We start from the raw sequence: 24,132 nt of genomic DNA, 5'->3' as shown, positions 1-24,132 counted from the left end.
CCTTGGACCTGTGTTGGTCTTGTTGCTGTTCTGCTGTTTTTCATGTTACTGTTCCTATATTTTTCTTGTTGCTGTTCTGTGTTTTTCTTGTTGCTGTTTCTGTGTATTTTTTGTTGCTGTTTCTGTGTTTTTCATGTTACTGTTCCTATATTTTTCTTGTTGCTGTTCCAGTGTTTTTCTTGTTGCTGTTTCTGTGTATTTTTTGTTGCTGTTTCTGTGTTTTTCATGTTACTGTTCCTATATTTTTCTTGTTGCTGTTCCAGTGTTTTTCTTGTTGCTGTTTCTGTGTATTTTCTGTTGCTGTTTCTGTGTTTTTCTTGTTGCTGTTGCTGTGTTTTTCATGTTACTGTTCCTATATTTTTCTTGTTGCTGTTCCTGTGTTTTTCTTGTTGCTGTTTCTGTGTATTTTTTGTTGCTGTTTCTGTGTTTTTCTTGTTGCTGTTTCTGTGTTTTTCTTGTTGCTGTTGCTGTGTTTTTCTTGTTGCTGTTGCTGTGTTTTTTGTGTTACTGTTGCTGTGTTTTTCGTGTTACTGTTTCTGTGTTTTTCTTGTTGCTGTTTCTGTGTTTTTCTTGTTGCTGTTCCTGTGTTTTTCTTGTTGCTATTCCTATGTTTTTCTGGTTGCTGTTTCTGCTTTTTTCTTGTTGCTGTTTCTGTGTTTTTCTTGTTGCTGTTTCTGTGTTTTTTTTGTTGCTGTTCCTGTGTTTTTCCTGTTGCTGTTTCTGTGTTTTTCTTGTTGCTGTTTCTGTGTTTTTCTTGTTGCTATTCCTATGTTTTTCTGGTTGCTCTTCCTGTGTTTTTCTTGTTGCTGTTCCTGTGTTTTTCTTGCTGCTGTTCCTGTGTTTTTCCTGTTGCTGTTTCTGTGTTTTTCTTGTTGCTGTTTCTGTGTTTTTCTTGTTGCTGTTTCTGTGTTTTTCTTGTTGCTGTTTCTGTGTTTTTCTTGTTGCTATTCCTATGTTTTTCTGGTTGCTCTTCCTGTGTTTTTGTTGTTGCTGTTCCTGTGTTTTTCTTGCTGCTGTTCCTGTGTTTTTCCTGTTGCTGTTTCTGTGTTTTTCTTGTTGCTGTTCCTGTGTTTTTGTTGTTGCTGTTTCTGTTTTATTCTTTTTGCTGTTTCTGTGTTTTTCTTGTTGCTGTTCCTGTGTTTTTCTTGTTGCTGTTCCTGTGTTTTTCCTGTTGCTGTTTCTGTGTTTTTCTTGTTGCTGTTTCTGCTTTTTTCTTGTTGCTGTTCCTGTGTTTTTCTTGCTGCTGTTCCTGTGTTTTTCCTGTTGCTGTTTCTGCTTTTTTCTTGTTGCTGTTTCTGTGTTTTTCTTGTTGCTGTTTCTGTGTTTTTCTTGTTGCTGTTCCTGTGTTTTTCCTGTTGCTGTTTCTGTGTTTTTCTTGTTGCTGTTTCTGTGTTTTTCTTGTTGCTGTTTCTGTGTTTTTCTTGTTGCTATTCCTATGTTTTTCTGGTTGCTGTTTCAGCTTTTTTCTTGTTGCTGCTCCTGTGTTTTTCTTGCTGCTGTTCCTGTGTTTTTCCTGTTACTGTTTCTGTGTTTTTCTTATTGCTGTTTCTGTGTTTTTCTTGTTGCTATTCCTATGTTTTTCTGGTTGCTGTTTCTGCTTTTTTCTTGTTGCTCTTCCTGTGTTTTTCTTGTTGCTCTTACTGTGTTTTTCTTGTTGCTCTTCCTGTGTTTTTCTTGTTGCTCTTCCTGTGTTTTTCTTGTTGCTGTTTCTGTGTATTTTGTGTTGTTGTTCCTGTGTTTTTCTTGTTGCTGTTCCTATGTTTTTTTGGTTGCTGTTTCTGCTTTTTTCTTGTTGCTGTTTCTGTGTTTTTCTTGTTGCTGTTTTCTGTGTTTTGCTTCTTGCTGTTCCTGTGTTTTGCTTCTTGCTGTTTCTGTGTTTTTCTTGTTGCTGTTTCTGTGTTTTGCTTCTTGCTGTTCCTGTGTTTTTCTTGTTGCTGTTTCTGTGTTTTTCTTGTTGCTGTTTCTTTGTTTTTTTCTTGTTGCTGTTGCTGTGTTTTTCTTGTTGCTGTTTCTTTGTTTTTTTCTTGTTGCTGTTCCTGTGTTTTTCTTGTTGCTGTTTCTGTGTTTTGCTTCTTGCTGTTCCAGTGTTTTTGTTGTTGCTGTTTCTGTTTTATTCTTGTTGCTGTTCCTGTGTTTTTCTTGTTGCTGTTTCTGTGTTTTGCTTCTTGCTGTTCCTGTGTTTTGCTTCTTGCTGTTTCTGTGTTTTTCTTGTTGCTGTTTCTGTGTTTTGCTTCTTGCTGTTCCTGTGTTTTTCTTGTTGCTGTTCCTGTGTTTTTGTTGTTGCTGTTTCTGTTTTATTCTTTTTGCTGTTTCTGTTTTTTTCTTGTTGCTCTTCCTGTGTTTTTCTTGTTGCTATTCCTGTGTTTTTCTTGTTGCTCTTCCTGTGTTTTTCTTGTTGCTATTCCTATGTTTTTTTGGTTGCTGTTTCTGTTTTCTTCTTGTTGCTGTTCCTGTGTTTTTGTTGTTGCTGTTTCTGTTTTATTCTTTTTGCTGTTTCTGTGTTTTTCTTGTTGCTGTTTCTGTGTTTTTCTTGTTGCTGTTTCTGTGTTTTTCTTGTTGCTATTCCTATGTTTTTCTGGTTGCTGTTTCAGCTTTTTTCTTGTTGCTGCTCCTGTGTTTTTCTTGCTGCTGTTCCTGTGTTTTTCTTGTTGCTGTTTTCTGTGTTTTGCTTCTTGCTGTTCCTGTGTTTTGCTTCTTGCTGTTTCTGTGTTTTTCTTGTTGCTGTTTCTGTGTTTTGCTTCTTGCTGTTCCTGTGTTTTTCCTGTTGCTGTTTCTGTGTTTTTCTTGTTGCTGTTGCTGTGTTTTTCTTGTTGCTGTTTCTTTGTTTTTTTCTTGTTGCTGTTCCTGTGTTTTTCTTGTTGCTGTTTCTGTGTTTTGCTTCTTGCTGTTCCAGTGTTTTTGTTGTTGCTGTTTCTGTTTTATTCTTGTTGCTGTTCCTGTGTTTTTCTTGTTGCTGTTTCTGTGTTTTGCTTCTTGCTGTTCCTGTGTTTTGCTTCTTGCTGTTTCTGTGTTTTTCTTGTTGCTGTTTCTGTGTTTTGCTTCTTGCTGTTCCTGTGTTTTTCTTGTTGCTGTTCCTGTGTTTTTGTTGTTGCTGTTTCTGTTTTATTCTTTTTGCTGTTTCTGTTTTTTTCTTGTTGCTCTTCCTGTGTTTTTCTTGTTGCTATTCCTGTGTTTTTCTTGTTGCTCTTCCTGTGTTTTTCTTGTTGCTATTCCTATGTTTTTTTGGTTGCTGTTTCTGTTTTCTTCTTGTTGCTGTTCCTGTGTTTTTGTTGTTGCTGTTTCTGTTTTATTCTTTTTGCTGTTTCTGTGTTTTTCTTGTTGCTGTTTCTGTGTTTTTCTTGTTGCTGTTTCTGTGTTTTTCTTGTTGCTATTCCTATGTTTTTCTGGTTGCTGTTTCAGCTTTTTTCTTGTTGCTGCTCCTGTGTTTTTCTTGCTGCTGTTCCTGTGTTTTTCTTGTTGCTGTTTTCTGTGTTTTGCTTCTTGCTGTTCCTGTGTTTTGCTTCTTGCTGTTTCTGTGTTTTTCTTGTTGCTGTTTCTGTGTTTTGCTTCTTGCTGTTCCTGTGTTTTTCCTGTTGCTGTTTCTGTGTTTTTCTTGTTGCTGTTGCTGTGTTTTTCTTGTTGCTGTTTCTTTGTTTTTTTCTTGTTGCTGTTCCTGTGTTTTTCTTGTTGCTGTTTCTGTGTTTTGCTTCTTGCTGTTCCAGTGTTTTTGTTGTTGCTGTTTCTGTTTTATTCTTGTTGCTGTTCCTGTGTTTTTCTTGTTGCTGTTTCTGTGTTTTGCTTCTTGCTGTTCCTGTGTTTTGCTTCTTGCTGTTTCTGTGTTTTTCTTGTTGCTGTTTCTGTGTTTTGCTTCTTGCTGTTCCTGTGTTTTTCTTGTTGCTGTTCCTGTGTTTTTGTTGTTGCTGTTTCTGTTTTATTCTTTTTGCTGTTTCTGTTTTTTTCTTGTTGCTCTTCCTGTGTTTTTCTTGTTGCTATTCCTGTGTTTTTCTTGTTGCTCTTCCTGTGTTTTTCTTGTTGCTATTCCTATGTTTTTTTGGTTGCTGTTTCTGTTTTCTTCTTGTTGCTGTTCCTGTGTTTTTGTTGTTGCTGTTTCTGTGTTTTTCTTGTTGCTGTTCCTGTGTTTTTCTTGTTGCTATTCCTATGTTTTTCAGGTTGCTGTTTCAGCTTTTTTCTTGTTGCTGCTCCTGTGTTTTTCTTGCTGCTGTTCCTGTGTTTTTCCTGTTACTGTTTCTGTGTTTTTCTTGTTGCTGTTTCTGTGTTTTTCTTGTTGCTATTCCGATGTTTTTCTGGTTGCTGTTTCTGCTTTTTTCTTGTTGCTCTTCCTGTGTTTTTCTTGTTGCTCTTACTGTGCTTTTCTTGTTGCTCTTCCTGTGTTTTTCTTGTTGCTCTTCCTGTGTTTTTCTTGTTGCTGTTTCTGTGTATTTTGTGTTGTTGTTCCTGTGTTTTTCTTGTTGCTGTTCCTATGTTTTTTTGGTTGCTGTTTCTGCTTTTTTCTTGTTGCTGTTTCTGTTTTCTTCTTGTTGCTGTTCCTGTGTTTTTGTTGTTGCTGTTTCTGTTTTATTCTTTTTGCTGTTTGTGTTTTTCTTGTTGCTCTCCCTGTGTTTTTCTTGTTGCTCTTCCTGTGTTTTTATTGTTGCTGTTTCTGTGTATTTTGTGTTGTTGTTCCTGTGTTTTTCTTGTTGCTGTTGCTGTGTTTTTCTTGTTGCTGTTTCTTTGTTTTTTTCTTGTTGCTGTTCCTGTGTTTTTCTTGTTGCTGTTTCTGTGTTTTGCTTCTTGCTGTTCCAGTGTTTTTGTTGTTGCTGTTTCTGTTTTATTCTTGTTGCTGTTCCTGTGTTTTTCTTGTTGCTGTTTTCTGTGTTTTGCTTCTTGCTGTTCCTGTGTTTTGCTTCTTGCTGTTTCTGTGTTTTTCTTGTTGCTGTTTCTGTGTTTTGCTTCTTGCTGTTCCTGTGTTTTTCCTGTTGCTGTTTCTGTGTTTTTCTTGTTGCTGTTTCTGTGTTTTTCTTGTTGCTATTCCTATGTTTTTCTGGTTGCTCTTCCTGTGTTTTTCTTGTTGCTGTTCCTGTGTTTTTCTTGTTGCTGTTCCTGTGTTTTATCTGTTGCTGTTTCTGTGTTTTTCTTGTTGCTGTTTCTGCTTTTTTCTTGTTGCTGTTCCTGTGTTTTTCTTGCTGCTGTTCCTGTGTTTTTCCTGTTGCTGTTTCTGCTTTTTTCTTGTTGCTGTTTCTGTGTTTTTCCTGTTGCTGTTTCTGTGTTTTTCTTGTTGCTGTTCCTGTGTTTTTCCTGTTGCTGTTTCTGTGTTTTTCTTGTTGCTGTTTCTGTGTTTTTCTTGTTGCTGTTTCTGTGTTTTTCTTGTTGCTATTCCTATGTTTTTCTGGTTGCTGTTTCAGCTTTTTTCTTGTTGCTGTTCCTGTGTTTTTCTTGCTGCTGTTCCTGTGTTTTTCCTGTTACTGTTTCTGTGTTTTTCTTGTTGCTGTTTCTGTGTTTTTCTTGTTGCTATTCCGATGTTTTTCTGGTTGCTGTTTCTGCTTTTTTCTTGTTGCTCTTCCTGTGTTTTTCTTGTTGCTCTTACTGTGTTTTTCTTGTTGCTCTTCCTGTGTTTTTCTTGTTGCTCTTCCTGTGTTTTTCTTGTTGCTGTTTCTGTGTATTTTGTGTTGTTGTTCCTGTGTTTTTCTTGTTGCTGTTCCTATGTTTTTTTGGTTGCTGTTTCTGCTTTTTTCTTGTTGCTGTTTCTGTTTTCTTCTTCTTGCTGTTCCTGTGTTTTTGTTGTTGCTGTTTCTGTTTTATTCTTTTTGCTGTTTGTGTTTTTCTTGTTGCTCTCCCTGTGTTTTTCTTGTTGCTCTTCCTGTGTTTTTATTGTTGCTGTTTCTGTGTATTTTGTGTTGTTGTTCCTGTGTTTTTCTTGTTGCTGTTGCTGTGTTTTTCTTGTTGCTGTTTCTTTGTTTTTTTCTTGTTGCTGTTCCTGTGTTTTTCTTGTTGCTGTTTCTGTGTTTTGCTTCTTGCTGTTCCTGTGTTTTGCTTCTTGCTGTTTCTGTGTTTTTCTTCTTGCTGTTTCTGTGTTTTGCTTCTTGCTGTTCCTGTGTTTTTCTTGTTGCTGTTCCTGTGTTTTTCTTGTTGCTGTTCCTGTGTTTTTGTTGTTGCTGTTTCTGTTTTATTCTTTTTGCTGTTTCTGTTTTTTTCTTGTTGCTCTTCCTGTGTTTTTCTTGTTGCTATTCCTGTGTTTTTCTTGTTGCTCTTCCTGTGTTTTTCTTGTTGCTGTTTCTGTGTTTTGCTTCTTGCTGTTCCTGTGTTTTTCTTGTTGCTGTTCCTGTGTTTTTCTTGTTGCTCTTCCTGTGTTTTTCTTGTTGCTATTCCTATGTTTTTTTGGTTGCTGTTTCTGTTTTCTTCTTGTTGCTGTTCCTGTGTTTTTGTTGTTGCTGTTTCTGTTTTATTCTTTTTGCTGTTTCTGTGTTTTTCTTGTTGCTGTTCCTGTGTTTTTCCTGTTGCTGTTTCTGTGTTTTTCTTGTTGCTGTTTCTGCGTTTTTCTTGTGGCTGTTCCTGTGTTTTTCTTGCTGCTGTTCCTGTGTTTTTCCTGTTGCTGTTTCTGCTTTTTTCTTGTTGCTGTTTCTGTGTTTTTCTTGTTGCTGTTTCTGTGTTTTTCTTGTTGCTGTTCCTGTGTTTTTCCTGTTGCTGTTTCTGTGTTTTTCTTGTTGCTGTTTCTGTGTTTTTCTTGTTGCTGTTTCTGTGTTTTTCTTGTTGCTATTCCTATGTTTTTCTGGTTGCTGTTTCAGCTTTTTTCTTGTTGCTGTTCCTGTGTTTTTCTTGCTGCTGTTCCTGTGTTTTTCCTGTTACTGTTTCTGTGTTTTTCTTGTTGCTGTTTCTGTGTTTTTCTTGTTGCTATTCCTATGTTTTTCTGGTTGCTGTTTCTGCTTTGTTCTTGTTGCTCTTCCTGTGTTTTTCGTGTTGCTCTTACTGTGTTTTTCTTGTTGCTCTTCCTGTGTTTTTCTTGTTGCTCTTCCTGTGTTTTTCTTGTTGCTGTTTCTGTGTATTTTGTGTTGTTGTTCCTGTGTTTTTCTTCTTGCTGTTCCTATGTTTTTTTGGTTGCTGTTTCTGCTTTTTTCTTGTTGCTGTTTCTGTTTTCTTCTTGTTGCTGTTCCTGTGTTTTTGTTGTTGCTGTTTCTGTTTTATTCTCTTTGCTGTTTGTGTTTTTCTTGTTGCTCTCCCTGTGTTTTTCTTGTTGCTCTCCCTGTGTTTTTCTTGTTGCTCTCCCTGTGTTTTTCTTGTTGCTCTTCCTGTGTTTTTATTGTTGCTGTTTCTGTGTATTTTGTGTTGTTGTTCCTGTGTTTTTCTTGTTGCTGTTGCTGTGTTTTTCTTGTTGCTGTTTCTTTGTTTTTTTCTTGTTGCTGTTCCTGTGTTTTTCTTGTTGCTGTTTCTGTGTTTTGCTTCTTGCTGTTCCAGTGTTTTTGTTGTTGCTGTTTCTGTTTTATTCTTGTTGCTGTTCCTGTGTTTTTCTTGTTGCTGTTTCTGTGTTTTGCTTCTTGCTGTTCCTGTGTTTTGCTTCTTGCTGTTTCTGTGTTTTTCTTGTTGCTGTTTCTGTGTTTTGCTTCTTGCTGTTCCTGTGTTTTTCTTGTTGCTGTTTCTGCTTTTTTCTTGTTGCTGTTCCTGTGTTTTTGTTGTTGCTGTTTCTGTTTTATTCTTTTTGCTGTTTCTGTTTTTTTCTTGTTGCTCTTCCTGTGTTTTTCTTGTTGCTATTCCTGTGTTTTTCTTGTTGCTCTTCCTGTGTTTTTCTTGTTGCTATTCCTATGTTTTTTTGGTTGCTGTTTCTGTTTTCTTCTTGTTGCTGTTCCTGTGTTTTTGTTGTTGCTGTTTCTGTTTTATTCTTTTTGCTGTTTCTGTGTTTTTCTTGTTGCTGTTTCTGTTTTTTTCTTGTTGCTCTTCCTGTGTTTTTCTTGTTGCTATTCCTGTGTTTTTCTTGTTGCTCTTCCTGTGTTTTTCTTGTTGCTCTTCCTGTGTTTTTCTTGTTGCTGTTTCTGTGTATTTTGTGTTGTTGTTCCTGTGTTTTTCTTGTTGCTGTTGCTGTGTTTTTCTTGTTGCTATTCCTGTGTTTTTCTTGCTGCTGTTCCTGTGTTTTTCCTGTTACTGTTTCTGTGTTTTTCTTGTTGCTGTTTCTGTGTTTTTCTTGTTGCTATTCCGATGTTTTTCTGGTTGCTGTTTCTGCTTTTTTCTTGTTGCTCTTCCTGTGTTTTTCTTGTTGCTCTTACTGTGTTTTTCTTGTTGCTCTTCCTGTGTTTTTCTTGTTGCTCTTCCTGTGTTTTTCTTGTTGCTGTTTCTGTGTATTTTGTGTTGTTGTTCCTGTGTTTTTCTTGTTGCTGTTCCTATGTTTTTTTGGTTGCTGTTTCTGCTTTTTTCTTGTTGCTGTTTCTGTTTTCTTCTTGTTGCTGTTCCTGTGTTTTTGTTGTTGCTGTTTCTGTTTTATTCTTTTTGCTGTTTGTGTTTTTCTTGTTGCTCTCCCTGTGTTTTTCTTGTTGCTCTTCCTGTGTTTTTATTGTTGCTGTTTCTGTGTATTTTGTGTTGTTGTTCCTGTGTTTTTCTTGTTGCTGTTGCTGTGTTTTTCTTGTTGCTGTTTCTTTGTTTTTTTCTTGTTGCTGTTCCTGTGTTTTTCTTGTTGCTGTTTCTGTGTTTTGCTTCTTGCTGTTCCAGTGTTTTTGTTGTTGCTGTTTCTGTTTTATTCTTGTTGCTGTTCCTGTGTTTTTCTTGTTGCTGTTTTCTGTGTTTTGCTTCTTGCTGTTCCTGTGTTTTGCTTCTTGCTGTTTCTGTGTTTTTCTTGTTGCTGTTTCTGTGTTTTGCTTCTTGCTGTTCCTGTGTTTTTCCTGTTGCTGTTTCTGTGTTTTTCTTGTTGCTGTTTCTGTGTTTTTCTTGTTGCTATTCCTATGTTTTTCTGGTTGCTCTTCCTGTGTTTTTCTTGTTGCTGTTCCTGTGTTTTTCTTGCTGCTGTTCCTGTGTTTTTCCTGTTGCTGTTTCTGTGTTTTGCTTCTTGCTGTTCCAGTGTTTTTGTTGTTGCTGTTTCTGTTTTATTCTTGTTGCTGTTCCTGTGTTTTTCTTGTTGCTGTTTTCTGTGTTTTGCTTCTTGCTGTTCCTGTGTTTTGCTTCTTGCTGTTTCTGTGTTTTTCTTGTTGCTGTTTCTGTGTTTTGCTTCTTGCTGTTCCTGTGTTTTTCCTGTTGCTGTTTCTGTGTTTTTCTTGTTGCTGTTTCTGTGTTTTTCTTGTTGCTATTCCTATGTTTTTCTGGTTGCTCTTCCTGTGTTTTTCTTGTTGCTGTTCCTGTGTTTTTCCTGCTGCTGTTCCTGTGTTTTTCCTGTTGCTGTTTCTGTGTTTTTCTTGTTGCTGTTCCTGTGTTTTTGTTGTTGCTATTTCTGTTTTATTCTTTTTGCTGTTTCTGTGTTTTTCTTGTTGCTGTTCCTGTGTTTTTGTTGTTGCTGTTTCTGTTTTATTCTTTTTGCTGTTTCTGTGTTTTTCTTGTTGCTCTTCCTGTGTTTTTCTTGTTGCTGTTCCTGTGTTTTTCCTGTTGCTGTTTCTGTGTTTTTCTTGTTGCTGTTTCTGCTTTTTTCTTGTTGCTGTTCCTGTGTTTTTCTTGCTGCTGTTCCTGTGTTTTTCCTGTTGCTGTTTCTGCTTTTTTCTTGTTGCTGTTTCTGTGTTTTTCCTGTTGCTGTTTCTGTGTTTTTCTTGTTGCTGTTCCTGTGTTTTTCCTGTTGCTGTTTCTGTGTTTTTCTTGTTGCTGTTTCTGTGTTTTTCTTGTTGCTGTTTCTGTGTTTTTCTTGTTGCTATTCCTATGTTTTTCTGGTTGCTGTTTCAGCTTTTTTCTTGTTGCTGTTCCTGTGTTTTTCTTGCTGCTGTTCCTGTGTTTTTCCTGTTACTGTTTCTGTGTTTTTCTTGTTGCTGTTTCTGTGTTTTTCTTGTTGCTATTCCGATGTTTTTCTGGTTGCTGTTTCTGCTTTTTTCTTGTTGCTCTTCCTGTGTTTTTCTTGTTGCTCTTACTGTGTTTTTCTTGTTGCTCTTCCTGTGTTTTTCTTGTTGCTCTTCCTGTGTTTTTCTTGTTGCTGTTTCTGTGTATTTTGTGTTGTTGTTCCTGTGTTTTTCTTGTTGCTGTTCCTATGTTTTTTTGGTTGCTGTTTCTGCTTTTTTCTTGTTGCTGTTTCTGTTTTCTTCTTCTTGCTGTTCCTGTGTTTTTGTTGTTGCTGTTTCTGTTTTATTCTTTTTGCTGTTTGTGTTTTTCTTGTTGCTCTCCCTGTGTTTTTCTTGTTGCTCTCCCTGTGTTTTTCTTGTTGCTCTTCCTGTGTTTTTATTGTTGCTGTTTCTGTGTATTTTGTGTTGTTGTTCCTGTGTTTTTCTTGTTGCTGTTGCTGTGTTTTTCTTGTTGCTGTTTCTTTGTTTTTTTCTTGTTGCTGTTCCTGTGTTTTTCTTGTTGCTGTTTCTGTGTTTTGCTTCTTGCTGTTCCTGTGTTTTGCTTCTTGCTGTTTCTGTGTTTTTCTTCTTGCTGTTTCTGTGTTTTGCTTCTTGCTGTTCCTGTGTTTTTCTTGTTGCTGTTCCTGTGTTTTTGTTGTTGCTGTTTCTGTTTTATTCTTTTTGCTGTTTCTGTTTTTTTCTTGTTGCTCTTCCTGTGTTTTTCTTGTGGCTGTTCCTGTGTTTTTCTTGCTGCTGTTCCTGTGTTTTTCCTGTTGCTGTTTCTGCTTTTTTCTTGTTGCTGTTTCTGTGTTTTTCTTGTTGCTGTTTCTGTGTTTTTCTTGTTGCTGTTCCTGTGTTTTTCCTGTTGCTGTTTCTGTGTTTTTCTTGTTGCTGTTTCTGTGTTTTTCTTGTTGCTGTTTCTGTGTTTTTCTTGTTGCTATTCCTATGTTTTTCTGGTTGCTGTTTCAGCTTTTTTCTTGTTGCTGTTCCTGTGTTTTTCTTGCTGCTGTTCCTGTGTTTTTCCTGTTACTGTTTCTGTGTTTTTCTTGTTGCTGTTTCTGTGTTTTTCTTGTTGCTATTCCTATGTTTTTCTGGTTGCTGTTTCTGCTTTGTTCTTGTTGCTCTTCCTGTGTTTTTCGTGTTGCTCTTACTGTGTTTTTCTTGTTGCTCTTCCTGTGTTTTTCTTGTTGCTCTTCCTGTGTTTTTCTTGTTGCTGTTTCTGTGTATTTTGTGTTGTTGTTCCTGTGTTTTTCTTCTTGCTGTTCCTATGTTTTTTTGGTTGCTGTTTCTGCTTTTTTCTTGTTGCTGTTTCTGTTTTCTTCTTGTTGCTGTTCCTGTGTTTTTGTTGTTGCTGTTTCTGTTTTATTCTCTTTGCTGTTTGTGTTTTTCTTGTTGCTCTCCCTGTGTTTTTCTTGTTGCTCTCCCTGTGTTTTTCTTGTTGCTCTCCCTGTGTTTTTCTTGTTGCTCTTCCTGTGTTTTTATTGTTGCTGTTTCTGTGTATTTTGTGTTGTTGTTCCTGTGTTTTTCTTGTTGCTGTTGCTGTGTTTTTCTTGTTGCTGTTTCTTTGTTTTTTTCTTGTTGCTGTTCCTGTGTTTTTCTTGTTGCTGTTTCTGTGTTTTGCTTCTTGCTGTTCCAGTGTTTTTGTTGTTGCTGTTTCTGTTTTATTCTTGTTGCTGTTCCTGTGTTTTTCTTGTTGCTGTTTCTGTGTTTTGCTTCTTGCTGTTCCTGTGTTTTGCTTCTTGCTGTTTCTGTGTTTTTCTTGTTGCTGTTTCTGTGTTTTGCTTCTTGCTGTTCCTGTGTTTTTCTTGTTGCTGTTTCTGCTTTTTTCTTGTTGCTGTTCCTGTGTTTTTGTTGTTGCTGTTTCTGTTTTATTCTTTTTGCTGTTTCTGTTTTTTTCTTGTTGCTCTTCCTGTGTTTTTCTTGTTGCTATTCCTGTGTTTTTCTTGTTGCTCTTCCTGTGTTTTTCTTGTTGCTATTCCTATGTTTTTTTGGTTGCTGTTTCTGTTTTCTTCTTGTTGCTGTTCCTGTGTTTTTGTTGTTGCTGTTTCTGTTTTATTCTTTTTGCTGTTTCTGTGTTTTTCTTGTTGCTGTTTCTGTTTTTTTCTTGTTGCTCTTCCTGTGTTTTTCTTGTTGCTATTCCTGTGTTTTTCTTGTTGCTCTTCCTGTGTTTTTCTTGTTGCTCTTCCTGTGTTTTTCTTGTTGCTGTTTCTGTGTATTTTGTGTTGTTGTTCCTGTGTTTTTCTTGTTGCTGTTGCTGTGTTTTTCTTGTTGCTATTCCTGTGTTTTTCTTGCTGCTGTTCCTGTGTTTTTCCTGTTACTGTTTCTGTGTTTTTCTTGTTGCTGTTTCTGTGTTTTTCTTGTTGCTATTCCGATGTTTTTCTGGTTGCTGTTTCTGCTTTTTTCTTGTTGCTCTTCCTGTGTTTTTCTTGTTGCTCTTACTGTGTTTTTCTTGTTGCTCTTCCTGTGTTTTTCTTGTTGCTCTTCCTGTGTTTTTCTTGTTGCTGTTTCTGTGTATTTTGTGTTGTTGTTCCTGTGTTTTTCTTGTTGCTGTTCCTATGTTTTTTTGGTTGCTGTTTCTGCTTTTTTCTTGTTGCTGTTTCTGTTTTCTTCTTGTTGCTGTTCCTGTGTTTTTGTTGTTGCTGTTTCTGTTTTATTCTTTTTGCTGTTTGTGTTTTTCTTGTTGCTCTCCCTGTGTTTTTCTTGTTGCTCTTCCTGTGTTTTTATTGTTGCTGTTTCTGTGTATTTTGTGTTGTTTTTCCTGTGTTTTTCTTGTTGCTGTTGCTGTGTTTTTCTTGTTGCTGTTTCTTTGTTTTTTTCTTGTTGCTGTTCCTGTGTTTTTCTTGTTGCTGTTTCTGTGTTTTGCTTCTTGCTGTTCCAGTGTTTTTGTTGTTGCTGTTTCTGTTTTATTCTTGTTGCTGTTCCTGTGTTTTTCTTGTTGCTGTTTCTGTGTTTTGCTTCTTGCTGTTCCTGTGTTTTGCTTCTTGCTGTTTCTGTGTTTTTCTTCTTGCTGTTTCTGTGTTTTGCTTCTTGCTGTTCCTGTGTTTTTCTTGTTGCTGTTCCTGTGTTTTTCTTGTTGCTGTTCCTGTGTTTTTGTTGTTGCTGTTTCTGTTTTATTCTTTTTGCTGTTTCTGTTTTTTTCTTGTTGCTCTTCCTGTGTTTTTCTTGTTGCTATTCCTGTGTTTTTCTTGTTGCTCTTCCTGTGTTTTTCTTGTTGCTATTCCTATGTTTTTTTGGTTGCTGTTTCTGTTTTCTTCTTGTTGCTGTTCCTGTGTTTTTCTTGTTGCTGTTTCTGTGTTTTGCTTCTTGCTGTTCCTGTGTTTTGCTTCTTGCTGTTTCTGTGTTTTTCTTCTTGCTGTTTCTGTGTTTTGCTTCTTGCTGTTCCTGTGTTTTTCTTGTTGCTGTTCCTGTGTTTTTCTTGTTGCTGTTCCTGTGTTTTTGTTGTTGCTGTTTCTGTTTTATTCTTTTTGCTGTTTCTGTTTTTTTCTTGTTGCTCTTCCTGTGTTTTTCTTGTTGCTATTCCTGTGTTTTTCTTGTTGCTCTTCCTGTGTTTTTCTTGTTGCTATTCCTGTGTTTTTCTTGCTGCTGTTCCTGTGTTTTTCCTGTTACTGTTTCTGTGTTTTTCTTGTTGCTGTTTCTGTGTTTTTCTTGTTGCTATTCCGATGTTTTTCTGGTTGCTGTTTCTGCTTTTTTCTTGTTGCTCTTCCTGTGTTTTTCTTGTTGCTCTTACTGTGTTTTTCTTGTTGCTCTTCCTGTGTTTTTCTTGTTGCTCTTCCTGTGTTTTTCTTGTTGCTGTTTCTGTGTATTTTGTGTTGTTGTTCCTGTGTTTTTCTTGTTGCTGTTCCTATGTTTTTTTGGTTGCTGTTTCTGCTTTTTTCTTGTTGCTGTTTCTGTTTTCTTCTTGTTGCTGTTCCTGTGTTTTTGTTGTTGCTGTTTCTGTTTTATTCTTTTTGCTGTTTGTGTTTTTCTTGTTGCTCTCCCTGTGTTTTTCTTGTTGCTCTTCCTGTGTTTTTATTGTTGCTGTTTCTGTGTATTTTGTGTTGTTGTTCCTGTGTTTTTCTTGTTGCTGTTGCTGTGTTTTTCTTGTTGCTGTTTCTTTGTTTTTTTCTTGTTGCTGTTCCTGTGTTTTTCTTGTTGCTGTTTCTGTGTTTTGCTTCTTGCTGTTCCAGTGTTTTTGTTGTTGCTGTTTCTGTTTTATTCTTGTTGCTGTTCCTGTGTTTTTCTTGTTGCTGTTTTCTGTGTTTTGCTTCTTGCTGTTCCTGTGTTTTGCTTCTTGCTGTTTCTGTGTTTTTCTTGTTGCTGTTTCTGTGTTTTGCTTCTTGCTGTTCCTGTGTTTTTCCTGTTGCTGTTTCTGTGTTTTTCTTGTTGCTGTTTCTGTGTTTTTCTTGTTGCTATTCCTATGTTTTTCTGGTTGCTCTTCCTGTGTTTTTCTTGTTGCTGTTCCTGTGTTTTTCTTGCTGCTGTTCCTGTGTTTTTCCTGTTGCTGTTTCTGTGTTTTGCTTCTTGCTGTTCCAGTGTTTTTGTTGTTGCTGTTTCTGTTTTATTCTTGTTGCTGTTCCTGTGTTTTTCTTGTTGCTGTTTTCTGTGTTTTGCTTCTTGCTGTTCCTATGTTTTGCTTCTTGCTGTTTCTGTGTTTTTCTTGTTGCTGTTTCTGTGTTTTGCTTCTTGCTGTTCCTGTGTTTTTCCTGTTGCTGTTTCTGTGTTTTTCTTGTTGCTGTTTCTGTGTTTTTCTTGTTGCTATTCCTATGTTTTTCTGGTTGCTCTTCCTGTGTTTTTCTTGTTGCTGTTCCTGTGTTTTTCTTGCTGCTGTTCCTGTGTTTTTCCTGTTGCTGTTTCTGTGTTTTTCTTGTTGCTGTTCCTGTGTTTTTGTTGTTGCTATTTCTGTTTTATTCTTTTTGCTGTTTCTGTGTTTTTCTTGTTGCTGTTCCTGTGTTTTTGTTGTTGCTGTTTCTGTTTTATTCTTTTTGCTGTTTCTGTGTTTTTCTTGTTGCTCTTCCTGTGTTTTTCTTGTTGCTGTTCCTGTGTTTTTCCTGTTGCTGTTTCTGTGTTTTTCTTGTTGCTGTTTCTGCTTTTTTCTTGTTGCTGTTCCTGTGTTTTTCTTGCTGCTGTTCCTGTGTTTTTCCTGTTGCTGTTTCTGCTTTTTTCTTGTTGCTGTTTCTGTGTTTTTCCTGTTGCTGTTTCTGTGTTTTTCTTGTTGCTGTTCCTGTGTTTTTCCTGTTGCTGTTTCTGTGTTTTTCTTGTTGCTGTTTCTGTGTTTTTCTTGTTGCTGTTTCTGTGTTTTTCTTGTTGCTATTCCTATGTTTTTCTGGTTGCTGTTTCAGCTTTTTTCTTGTTGCTGTTCCTGTGTTTTTCTTGCTGCTGTTCCTGTGTTTTTCCTGTTACTGTTTCTGTGTTTTTCTTGTTGCTGTTTCTGTGTTTTTCTTGTTGCTATTCCGATGTTTTTCTGGTTGCTGTTTCTGCTTTTTTCTTGTTGCTCTTCCTGTGTTTTTCTTGTTGCTCTTACTGTGTTTTTCTTGTTGCTCTTCCTGTGTTTTTCTTGTTGCTCTTCCTGTGTTTTTCTTGTTGCTGTTTCTGTGTATTTTGTGTTGTTGTTCCTGTGTTTTTCTTGTTGCTGTTCCTATGTTTTTTTGGTTGCTGTTTCTGCTTTTTTCTTGTTGCTGTTTCTGTTTTCTTCTTCTTGCTGTTCCTGTGTTTTTGTTGTTGCTGTTTCTGTTTTATTCTTTTTGCTGTTTGTGTTTTTCTTGTTGCTCTCCCTGTGTTTTTCTTGTTGCTCTCCCTGTGTTTTTCTTGTTGCTCTTCCTGTGTTTTTATTGTTGCTGTTTCTGTGTATTTTGTGTTGTTGTTCCTGTGTTTTTCTTGTTGCTGTTGCTGTGTTTTTCTTGTTGCTGTTTCTTTGTTTTTTTCTTGTTGCTGTTCCTGTGTTTTTCTTGTTGCTGTTTCTGTGTTTTGCTTCTTGCTGTTCCTGTGTTTTGCTTCTTGCTGTTTCTGTGTTTTTCTTCTTGCTGTTTCTGTGTTTTGCTTCTTGCTGTTCCTGTGTTTTTCTTGTTGCTGTTCCTGTGTTTTTCTTGTTGCTGTTCCTGTGTTTTTGTTGTTGCTGTTTCTGTTTTATTCTTTTTGCTGTTTCTGTTTTTTTCTTGTTGCTCTTCCTGTGTTTTTCTTGTTGCTATTCCTGTGTTTTTCTTGTTGCTCTTCCTGTGTTTTTCTTGTTGCTGTTTCTGTGTTTTGCTTCTTGCTGTTCCTATGTTTTTCTTGTTGCTGTTCCTGTGTTTTTCTTGTTGCTCTTCCTGTGTTTTTCTTGTTGCTATTCCTATGTTTTTTTGGTTGCTGTTTCTGTTTTCTTCTTGTTGCTGTTCCTGTGTTTTTGTTGTTGCTGTTTCTGTTTTATTCTTTTTGCTGTTTCTGTGTTTTTCTTGTTGCTGTTTCTGTTTTTTTCTTGTTGCTCTTCCTGTGTTTTTCTTGTTGCTGTTCCTGTGTTTTTCTTGCTGCTGTTCCTGTGTTTTTCCTGTTGCTGTTTCTGTGTTTTTCTTGTTGCTGTTCCTGTGTTTTTCTTGTTGCTGTTCCTGTGTTTTTCTTGTTGCTGTTCCTGTGTTTTTCCTGTTGCTGTTTCTGTGTTTTTCTTGTTGCTGTTTCTGCGTTTTTCTTGTGGCTGTTCCTGTGTTTTTCTTGCTGCTGTTCCTGTGTTTTTCCTGTTGCTGTTTCTGCTTTTTTCTTGTTGCTGTTTCTGTGTTTTTCTTGTTGCTGTTTCTGTGTTTTTCTTGTTGCTGTTCCTGTGTTTTTCCTGTTGCTGTTTCTGTGTTTTTCTTGTTGCTGTTTCTGTGTTTTTCTTGTTGCTGTTTCTGTGTTTTTCTTGTTGCTATTCCTATGTTTTTCTGGTTGCTGTTTCAGCTTTTTTCTTGTTGCTGTTCCTGTGTTTTTCTTGCTGCTGTTCCTGTGTTTTTCCTGTTACTGTTTCTGTGTTTTTCTTGTTGCTGTTTCTGTGTTTTTCTTGTTGCTATTCCTATGTTTTTCTGGTTGCTGTTTCTGCTTTGTTCTTGTTGCTCTTCCTGTGTTTTTCGTGTTGCTCTTACTGTGTTTTTCTTGTTGCTCTTCCTGTGTTTTTCTTGTTGCTCTTCCTGTGTTTTTCTTGTTGCTGTTTCTGTGTATTTTGTGTTGTTGTTCCTGTGTTTTTCTTCTTGCTGTTCCTATGTTTTTTTGGTTGCTGTTTCTGCTTTTTTCTTGTTGCTGTTTCTGTTTTCTTCTTGTTGCTGTTCCTGTGTTTTTGTTGTTGCTGTTTCTGTTTTATTCTCTTTGCTGTTTGTGTTTTTCTTGTTGCTCTCCCTGTGTTTTTCTTGTTGCTCTCCCTGTGTTTTTCTTGTTGCTCTCCCTGTGTTTTTCTTGTTGCTCTTCCTGTGTTTTTATTGTTGCTGTTTCTGTGTATTTTGTGTTGTTGTTCCTGTGTTTTTCTTGTTGCTGTTGCTGTGTTTTTCTTGTTGCTGTTTCTTTGTTTTTTTCTTGTTGCTGTTCCTGTGTTTTTCTTGTTGCTGTTTCTGTGTTTTGCTTCTTGCTGTTCCAGTGTTTTTGTTGTTGCTGTTTCTGTTTTATTCTTGTTGCTGTTCCTGTGTTTTTCTTGTTGCTGTTTCTGTGTTTTGCTTCTTGCTGTTCCTGTGTTTTGCTTCTTGCTGTTTCTGTGTTTTTCTTGTTGCTGTTTCTGTGTTTTGCTTCTTGCTGTTCCTGTGTTTTTCTTGTTGCTGTTTCTGCTTTTTTCTTTTTGCTGTTCCTGTGTTTTTGTTGTTGCTGTTTCTGTTTTATTCTTTTTGCTGTTTCTGTTTTTTTCTTGTTGCTCTTCCTGTGTTTTTCTTGTTGCTATTCCTGTGTTTTTCTTGTTGCTCTTCCTGTGTTTTTCTTGTTGCTATTCCTATGTTTTTTTGGTTGCTGTTTCTGTTTTCTTCTTGTTGCTGTTCCTGTGTTTTTGTTGTTGCTGTTTCTGTTTTATTCTTTTTGCTGTTTCTGTGTTTTTCTTGTTGCTGTTTCTGTTTTTTTCTTGTTGCTCTTCCTGTGTTTTTCTTGTTGCTATTCCTGTGTTTTTCTTGTTGCTCTTCCTGTGTTTTTCTTGTTGCTCTTCCTGTGTTTTTCTTGTTGCTGTTTCTGTGTATTTTGTGTTGTTGTTCCTGTGTTTTTCTTGTTGCTGTTGCTGTGTTTTTCTTGTTGCTATTCCTGTGTTTTTCTTGCTGCTGTTCCTGTGTTTTTCCTGTTACTGTTTCTGTGTTTTTCTTGTTGCTGTTTCTGTGTTTTTCTTGTTGCTATTCCAATGTTTTTCTGGTTGCTGTTTCTGCTTTTTTCTTGTTGCTCTTCCTGTGTTTTTCTTGTTGCTCTTACTGTGTTTTTCTTGTTGCTCTTCCTGTGTTTTTCTTGTTGCCCTTCCTGTGTTTTTCTTGTTGCTGTTTCTGTGTATTTTGTGTTGTTGTTCCTGTGTTTTTCTTGTTGCTGTTCCTATGTTTTTTTGGTTGCTGTTTCTGCTTTTTTCTTGTTGCTGTTTCTGTTTTCTTCTTGTTGCTGTTCCTGTGTTTTTGTTGTTGCTGTTTCTGTTTTATTCTTTTTGCTGTTTGTGTTTTTCTTGTTGCTCTCCCTGTGTTTTTCTTGTTGCTCTCCCTGTGTTTTTCTTGTTGCTCTTCCTGTGTTTTTATTGTTGCTGTTTCTGTGTATTTTGTGTTGTTGTTCCTGTGTTTTTCTTGTTGCTGTTGCTGTGTTTTTCTTGTTGCTGTTTCTTTGTTTTTTTCTTGTTGCTGTTCCTGTGTTTTTCTTGTTGCTGTTTCTGTGTTTTGCTTCTTGCTGTTCCAGTGTTTTTGTTGTTGCTGTTTCTGTTTTATTCTTGTTGCTGTTCCTGTGTTTTTCTTGTTGCTGTTTCTGTGTTTTGCTTCTTGCTGTTCCTGTGTTTTGCTTCTTGCTGTTTCTGTGTTTTTCTTGTTGCTGTTTCTGTGTTTTGCTTCTTGCTGTTCCTGTGTTTTTCTTGTTGCTGTTTCTGCTTTTTTCTTTTTGCTGTTCCTGTGTTTTTGTTGTTGCTGTTTCTGTTTTATTCTTTTTGCTGTTTCTGTTTTTTTCTTGTTGCTCTTCCTGTGTTTTTCTTGTTGCTATTCCTGTGTTTTTCTTGTTGCTCTTCCTGTGTTTTTCTTGTTGCTATTCCTATGTTTTTTTGGTTGCTGTTTCTGTTTTCTTCTTGTTGCTGTTCCTGTGTTTTTGTTGTTGCTGTTTCTGTTTTATTCTTTTTGCTGGTTCTGTGTTTTTCTTGTTGCTGTTTCTGTTTTTTTCTTGTTGCTCTTCCTGTGTTTTTCTTGTTGCTATTCCTGTGTTTTTCTTGTTGCTCTTCCTGTGTTTTTCTTGTTGCTGTTCCTGTGTTTTTCTTGTTGCTGTTTCTGTGTATTTTGTGTTGTTGTTCCTGTGTTTTTCTTGTTGCTGTTGCTGTGTTTTTCTTGTTGCTATTCCTGTGTTTTTCTTGCTGCTGTTCCTGTGTTTTTCCTGTTACTGTTTCTGTGTTTTTCTTGTTGCTGTTTCTGTGTTTTTCTTGTTGCTATTCCAATGTTTTTCTGGTTGCTGTTTCTGCTTTTTTCTTGTTGCTCTTCCTGTGTTTTTCTTGTTGCTCTTACTGTGTTTTTCTTGTTGCTCTTCCTGTGTTTTTCTTGTTGCCCTTCCTGTGTTTTTCTTGTTGCTGTTTCTGTGTATTTTGTGTTGTTGTTCCTGTGTTTTTCTTGTTGCTGTTCCTATGTTTTTTTGGTTGCTGTTTCTGCTTTTTTCTTGTTGCTGTTTCTGTTTTCTTCTTGTTGCTGTTCCTGTGTTTTTGTTGTTGCTGTTTCTGTTTTATTCTTTTTGCTGTTTGTGTTTTTCTTGTTGCTCTCCCTGTGTTTTTCTTGTTGCTCTCCCTGTGTTTTTCTTGTTGCTCTTCCTGTGTTTTTATTGTTGCTGTTTCTGTGTATTTTGTGTTGTTGTTCCTGTGTTTTTCTTGTTGCTGTTGCTGTGTTTTTCTTGTTGCTGTTTCTTTGTTTTTTTCTTGTTGCTGTTCCTGTGTTTTTCTTGTTGCTGTTTCTGTGTTTTGCTTCTTGCTGTTCCAGTGTTTTTGTTGTTGCTGTTTCTGTTTTATTCTTGTTGCTGTTCCTGTGTTTTTCTTGTTGCTGTTTCTGTGTTTTGCTTCTTGCTGTTCCTGTGTTTTGCTTCTTGCTGTTTCTGTGTTTTTCTTCTTGCTGTTTCTGTGTTTTGCTTCTTGCTGTTTCTGTGTTTTGCTTCTTGCTGTTCCTGTGTTTTTCTTGTTGCTGTTCCTGTGTTTTTCTTGTTGCTGTTCCTGTGTTTTTGTTGTTGCTGTTTCTGTTTTATTCTTTTTGCTGTTTCTGTTTTTTTCTTGTTGCTCTTCCTGTGTTTTTCTTGTTGCTATTCCTGTGTTTTTCTTGTTGCTCTTCCTGTGTTTTTCTTGTTGCTATTCCTATGTTTTTTTGGTTGCTGTTTCTGTTTTCTTCTTGTTGCTGTTCCTGTGTTTTTCTTGTTGCTGTTTCTGTGTTTTGCTTCTTGCTGTTCCTGTGTTTTGCTTCTTGCTGTTTCTGTGTTTTTCTTCTTGCTGTTTCTGTGTTTTGCTTCTTGCTGTTCCTGTGTTTTTCTTGTTGCTGTTCCTGTGTTTTTCTTGTTGCTGTTCCTGTGTTTTTGTTGTTGCTGTTTCTGTTTTATTCTTTTTGCTGTTTCTGTTTTTTTCTTGTTGCTCTTCCTGTGTTTTTCTTGTTGCTATTCCTGTGTTTTTCTTGTTGCTCTTCCTGTGTTTTTCTTGTTGCTATTCCTATGTTTTTTTGGTTGCTGTTTCTGTTTTCTTCTTGTTGCTGTTCCTGTGTTTTTGTTGTTGCTGTTTCTGTTTTATTCTTTTTGCTGTTTCTGTGTTTTTCTTGTTGCTGTTTCTGTTTTTTTCTTGTTGCTCTTCCTGTGTTTTTCTTGTTGCTGTTCCTGTGTTTTTCTTGCTGCTGTTCCTGTGTTTTTCCTGTTGCTGTTTCTGTGTTTTTCTTGTTGCTGTTCCTGTGTTTTTCTTGTTGCTGTTCCTGTGTTTTTCTTGTTGCTGTTCCTGTGTTTTTCCTGTTGCTGTTTCTGTGTTTTTCTTGTTGCTGTTTCTGCTTTTTTCTTGTGGCTGTTCCTGTGTTTTTCTTGCTGCTGTTCCTGTGTTTTTCCTGTTGCTGTTTCTGCTTTTTTCTTGTTGCTGTTTCTGTGTTTTTCTTGTTGCTGTTTCTGTGTTTTTCTTGTTGCTGTTTCTGTGTTTTTCTTGTTGCTGTTCCTGTGTTTTTCCTGTTGCTGTTTCTGTGTTTTTCTTGTTGCTGTTTCTGTGTTTTTCTTGTTGCTGTTTCTGTGTTTTTCTTGTTGCTATTCCTATGTTTTTCTGGTTGCTGTTTCAGCTTTTTTCTTGTTGCTGTTCCTGTGTTTTTCTTGCTGCTGTTCCTGTGTTTTTCCTGTTACTGTTTCTGTGTTTTTCTTGTTGCTGTTTCTGTGTTTTTCTTGTTGCTATTCCTATGTTTTTCTGGTTGCTGTTTCTGCTTTGTTCTTGTTGCTCTTCCTGTGTTTTTCGTGTTGCTCTTACTGTGTTTTTCTTGTTGCTCTTCCTGTGTTTTTCTTGTTGCTCTTCCTGTGTTTTTCTTGTTGCTGTTTCTATGTATTTTGTGTTGTTGTTCCTGTGTTTTTCTTCTTGCTGTTCCTATGTTTTTTTGGTTGCTGTTTCTGCTTTTTTCTTGTTGCTGTTTCTGTTTTCTTCTTGTTGCTGTTCCTGTGTTTTTGTTGTTGCTGTTTCTGTTTTATTCTCTTTGCTGTTTGTGTTTTTCTTGTTGCTCTCCCTGTGTTTTTCTTGTTGCTCTCCCTGTGTTTTTCTTGTTGCTCTCCCTGTGTTTTTCTTGTTGCTCTTCCTGTGTTTTTATTGTTGCTGTTTCTGTGTATTTTGTGTTGTTGTTCCTGTGTTTTTCTTGTTGCTGTTGCTGTGTTTTTCTTGTTGCTGTTTCTTTGTTTTTTTCTTGTTGCTGTTCCTGTGTTTTTCTTGTTGCTGTTTCTGTGTTTTGCTTCTTGCTGTTCCAGTGTTTTTGTTGTTGCTGTTTCTGTTTTATTCTTGTTGCTGTTCCTGTGTTTTTCTTGTTGCTGTTTCTGTGTTTTGCTTCTTGCTGTTCCTGTGTTTTTCTTGTTGCTGTTTCTGTGTTTTTCTTGTTGCTATTCCTATGCTTTTCTGGTTGCTGTTTCTGCTTTTTTCTTGTTGCTCTTCCTGTGTTTTTCTTGTTGCTGTTTCTGTGTTTTTCTTGTTGCTCTTCCTGTGTTTTTCTTGTTGCTGTTTCTGTGTATTTTGTGTTGTTGTTCCTGTGTTTTTCTTGTTGCTGTTCCTATGTTTTTTGGTTGCTGTTTCTGCTTTTTTCTTGTTGCTGTTCCTGTGTTTTTCTTGTTGCTATTCCTATGTTTTTTTGGTTGCTGTTTCTGTTTTCTTCTTGTTGCTGTTCCTGTGTTTTTGTTGTTGCTGTTTCTGTTTTATTCTTTTTGCTGTTTCTGTGTTTTTCTTGTTGCTGTTTCTGTTTTTTTCTTGTTGCTCTTCCTGTGTTTTTCTTGTTGCTCTTCCTGTGTTTTTCTTGTTGCTCTTCCTGTGTTTTTCTTGTTGCTGTTTCTGTGTATTTTGTGTTGTTGTTCCTGTGTTTTTCTTGTTGCTGTTCCTATGTTTTTTGGTTGCTGTTTCTGCTTTTTTCTTGTTGCTGTTCCTGTGTTTTTCTTGTTGCTATTCCTATGTTTTTTTGGTTGCTGTTTCTGTTTTCTTCTTGTTGCTGTTCCTGTGTTTTTGTTGTTGCTGTTTCTGTTTTATTCTTTTTGCTGTTTCTGTGTTTTTCTTGTTGCTGTTTCTGTTTTTTTCTTGTTGCTCTTCCTGTGTTTTTCTTGTTGCTCTTCCTGTGTTTTTCTTGTTGCTCTTCCTGTGTTTTTCTTGTTGCTCTTCCTGTGTTTTTCTTGTTGCTGTTTCTGTGTATTTTGTGTTGTTGTTCCTGTGTTTTTCATGTTGCTGTTGCTGTGTTTTTCTTGTTGCTGTTTCTTTGTTTTTTTCTTGTTGCTGTTCCTGTGTTTTTCTTGTTGCTGTTTCTGTGTTTTGCTTCTTGCTGTTCCTGTGTTTTGCTTCTTGCTGTTTCTGTGTTTTTCTTGTTGCTGTTTCTGTTTTCTGCTTCTTGCAGTTCCTGTGTTTTTCTTGTTGCTGTTCCTGTGTTTTTCTTGTTGCTGTTCCTGTGTTTTTCTTGTTGCTGTTTCTTTGTTTTTCTTGTTGCTGTTTCTTTGTTTTCTTTGTTACTGTGTTCCTGTGCTTTTCTTGTTTCAGTTCCTATTTTTTTCTTTTGTTGCTGTTCCTGTGTTTGTCTTATTTCAGTTCCTATATTTAAAGTTTGTTCCACTTCCTCTGTTTTTCTTGTTGCTCTTCCTGTGTTTTTCTTGTTGCTCTTCCTGTGTTTTTCTTGTTGCTGTGAGCCTGTGCTTTTCTTGTTTCATTTCCTTTTTTTGTTGCTGTTCCTGTGCTTTTCTTATTTCAATTCCTATATTTGATTTTTGTTGCTGTTCCTCTGTTTTTCGTGTTGCTGTACCTGTGTTTTGCTTCTTGCTGTTTGTGTTTTTCTTGTTGCTGTTTCTGTGTTTTTCTTGTTGCTGTTCCTGTGTTTTCCTTGTTGCTGTTCCTGTGCTTTTCTTATTTCAATTCCTATATTTGATTTTTGTTGCTGTTCCTCTGTTTTTCGTGTTGCTGTTTCTGTGTTTTTCTTGTTGCTGTTCCTGTGTTTTTGTTGTTGCTGTTTCTGTCTTATTCTTGCTGCTGTTCCTGCGTTATTCATGTTGCCTTGGGCCTGTGTTGGTCTTGTTGCTGTTCTGCTGTTTTTCATGTTACTGTTCCTATGTTTTTCTTGTTGCCATTCCTGTGTTTTTCTTGCTGCTGTTTCTGTGTATTTATTGTTGCTGTTTCTGTGTTTTTCTTGTTGCTGTTCCTTTCTTGTTGCTGTTTCTATGTTTTTCTTGTTGCTGTTCCTGTGTTTTTCTTGTTGCTGTTCCTGAGTCCCCGAGTGTTCCAGCCAAACAGATCTAAACCTCTCTTCATACTCCCGCACCTCTTCGGTCCCTTTTTGCTGACAGGCTGTAATTTTATTCCACTCCGTCTTTGCGGGACAGAACGCTCGCAGCCACTGACTAATCGCAGCCCATCCGGCATCTAGTTGTTGCTCGTCCTTGCCCAAAGCAG

At 36.7% G+C, this 24,132-nt stretch overlaps 1 protein-coding gene across 1 annotated transcript; it reads right to left on the bottom strand.

Moving 5' to 3' along the window:
• Positions 1–352: 352 nt before the first annotated feature.
• Positions 353–23,779, bottom strand: LOC137372425 (axoneme-associated protein mst101(2)-like). The gene is made up of 9 exons (XM_068036312.1): positions 23,489–23,779; positions 21,363–21,597; positions 16,855–17,043; positions 10,942–11,130; positions 6,823–7,011; positions 6,271–6,551; positions 5,443–5,585; positions 4,223–4,411; positions 353–743 (listed from the first exon to the last, which is right to left on the bottom strand). The coding sequence occupies exons 1-9, from the start codon at positions 23,777–23,779 to the stop codon at positions 353–355; spliced, it is 2,097 nt and encodes a 698-aa protein (XP_067892413.1).
• Between the last annotated feature and the right edge of the window lie 353 nt (positions 23,780–24,132).

The sequence above is a fragment of the Heterodontus francisci genome, chromosome 7, assembly GCF_036365525.1.
Source record: "Heterodontus francisci isolate sHetFra1 chromosome 7, sHetFra1.hap1, whole genome shotgun sequence".
Taxonomy (NCBI): domain Eukaryota; kingdom Metazoa; phylum Chordata; class Chondrichthyes; order Heterodontiformes; family Heterodontidae; genus Heterodontus; species Heterodontus francisci.
This window is presented reverse-complemented; position numbering and strand designations above follow the sequence as displayed.

What these genes read in the sequence shown, in the direction of transcription:
- LOC137372425 (XM_068036312.1), bottom strand. Translation starts at nt 23,779, where the DNA reads ATGAAAAACAGCAGAACAGCAACAAGACCAACACAGGCCCAAGGCAAC. An exon ending in CAGCAAGAAGCAAAACACAG is followed by an intron (nt 21,598 to 23,488) that starts GTACAGCAACAC and finishes AAAAAAACATAG; the next exon opens with GAACAGCAAGAAGAAAAACA. An exon ending in ACAAGAAAAACACAGAAACA is followed by an intron (nt 7,012 to 10,941) that starts GTAACAGGAAAA and finishes CAAAATACACAG; the next exon opens with AAACAGCAACAAGAAAAACA.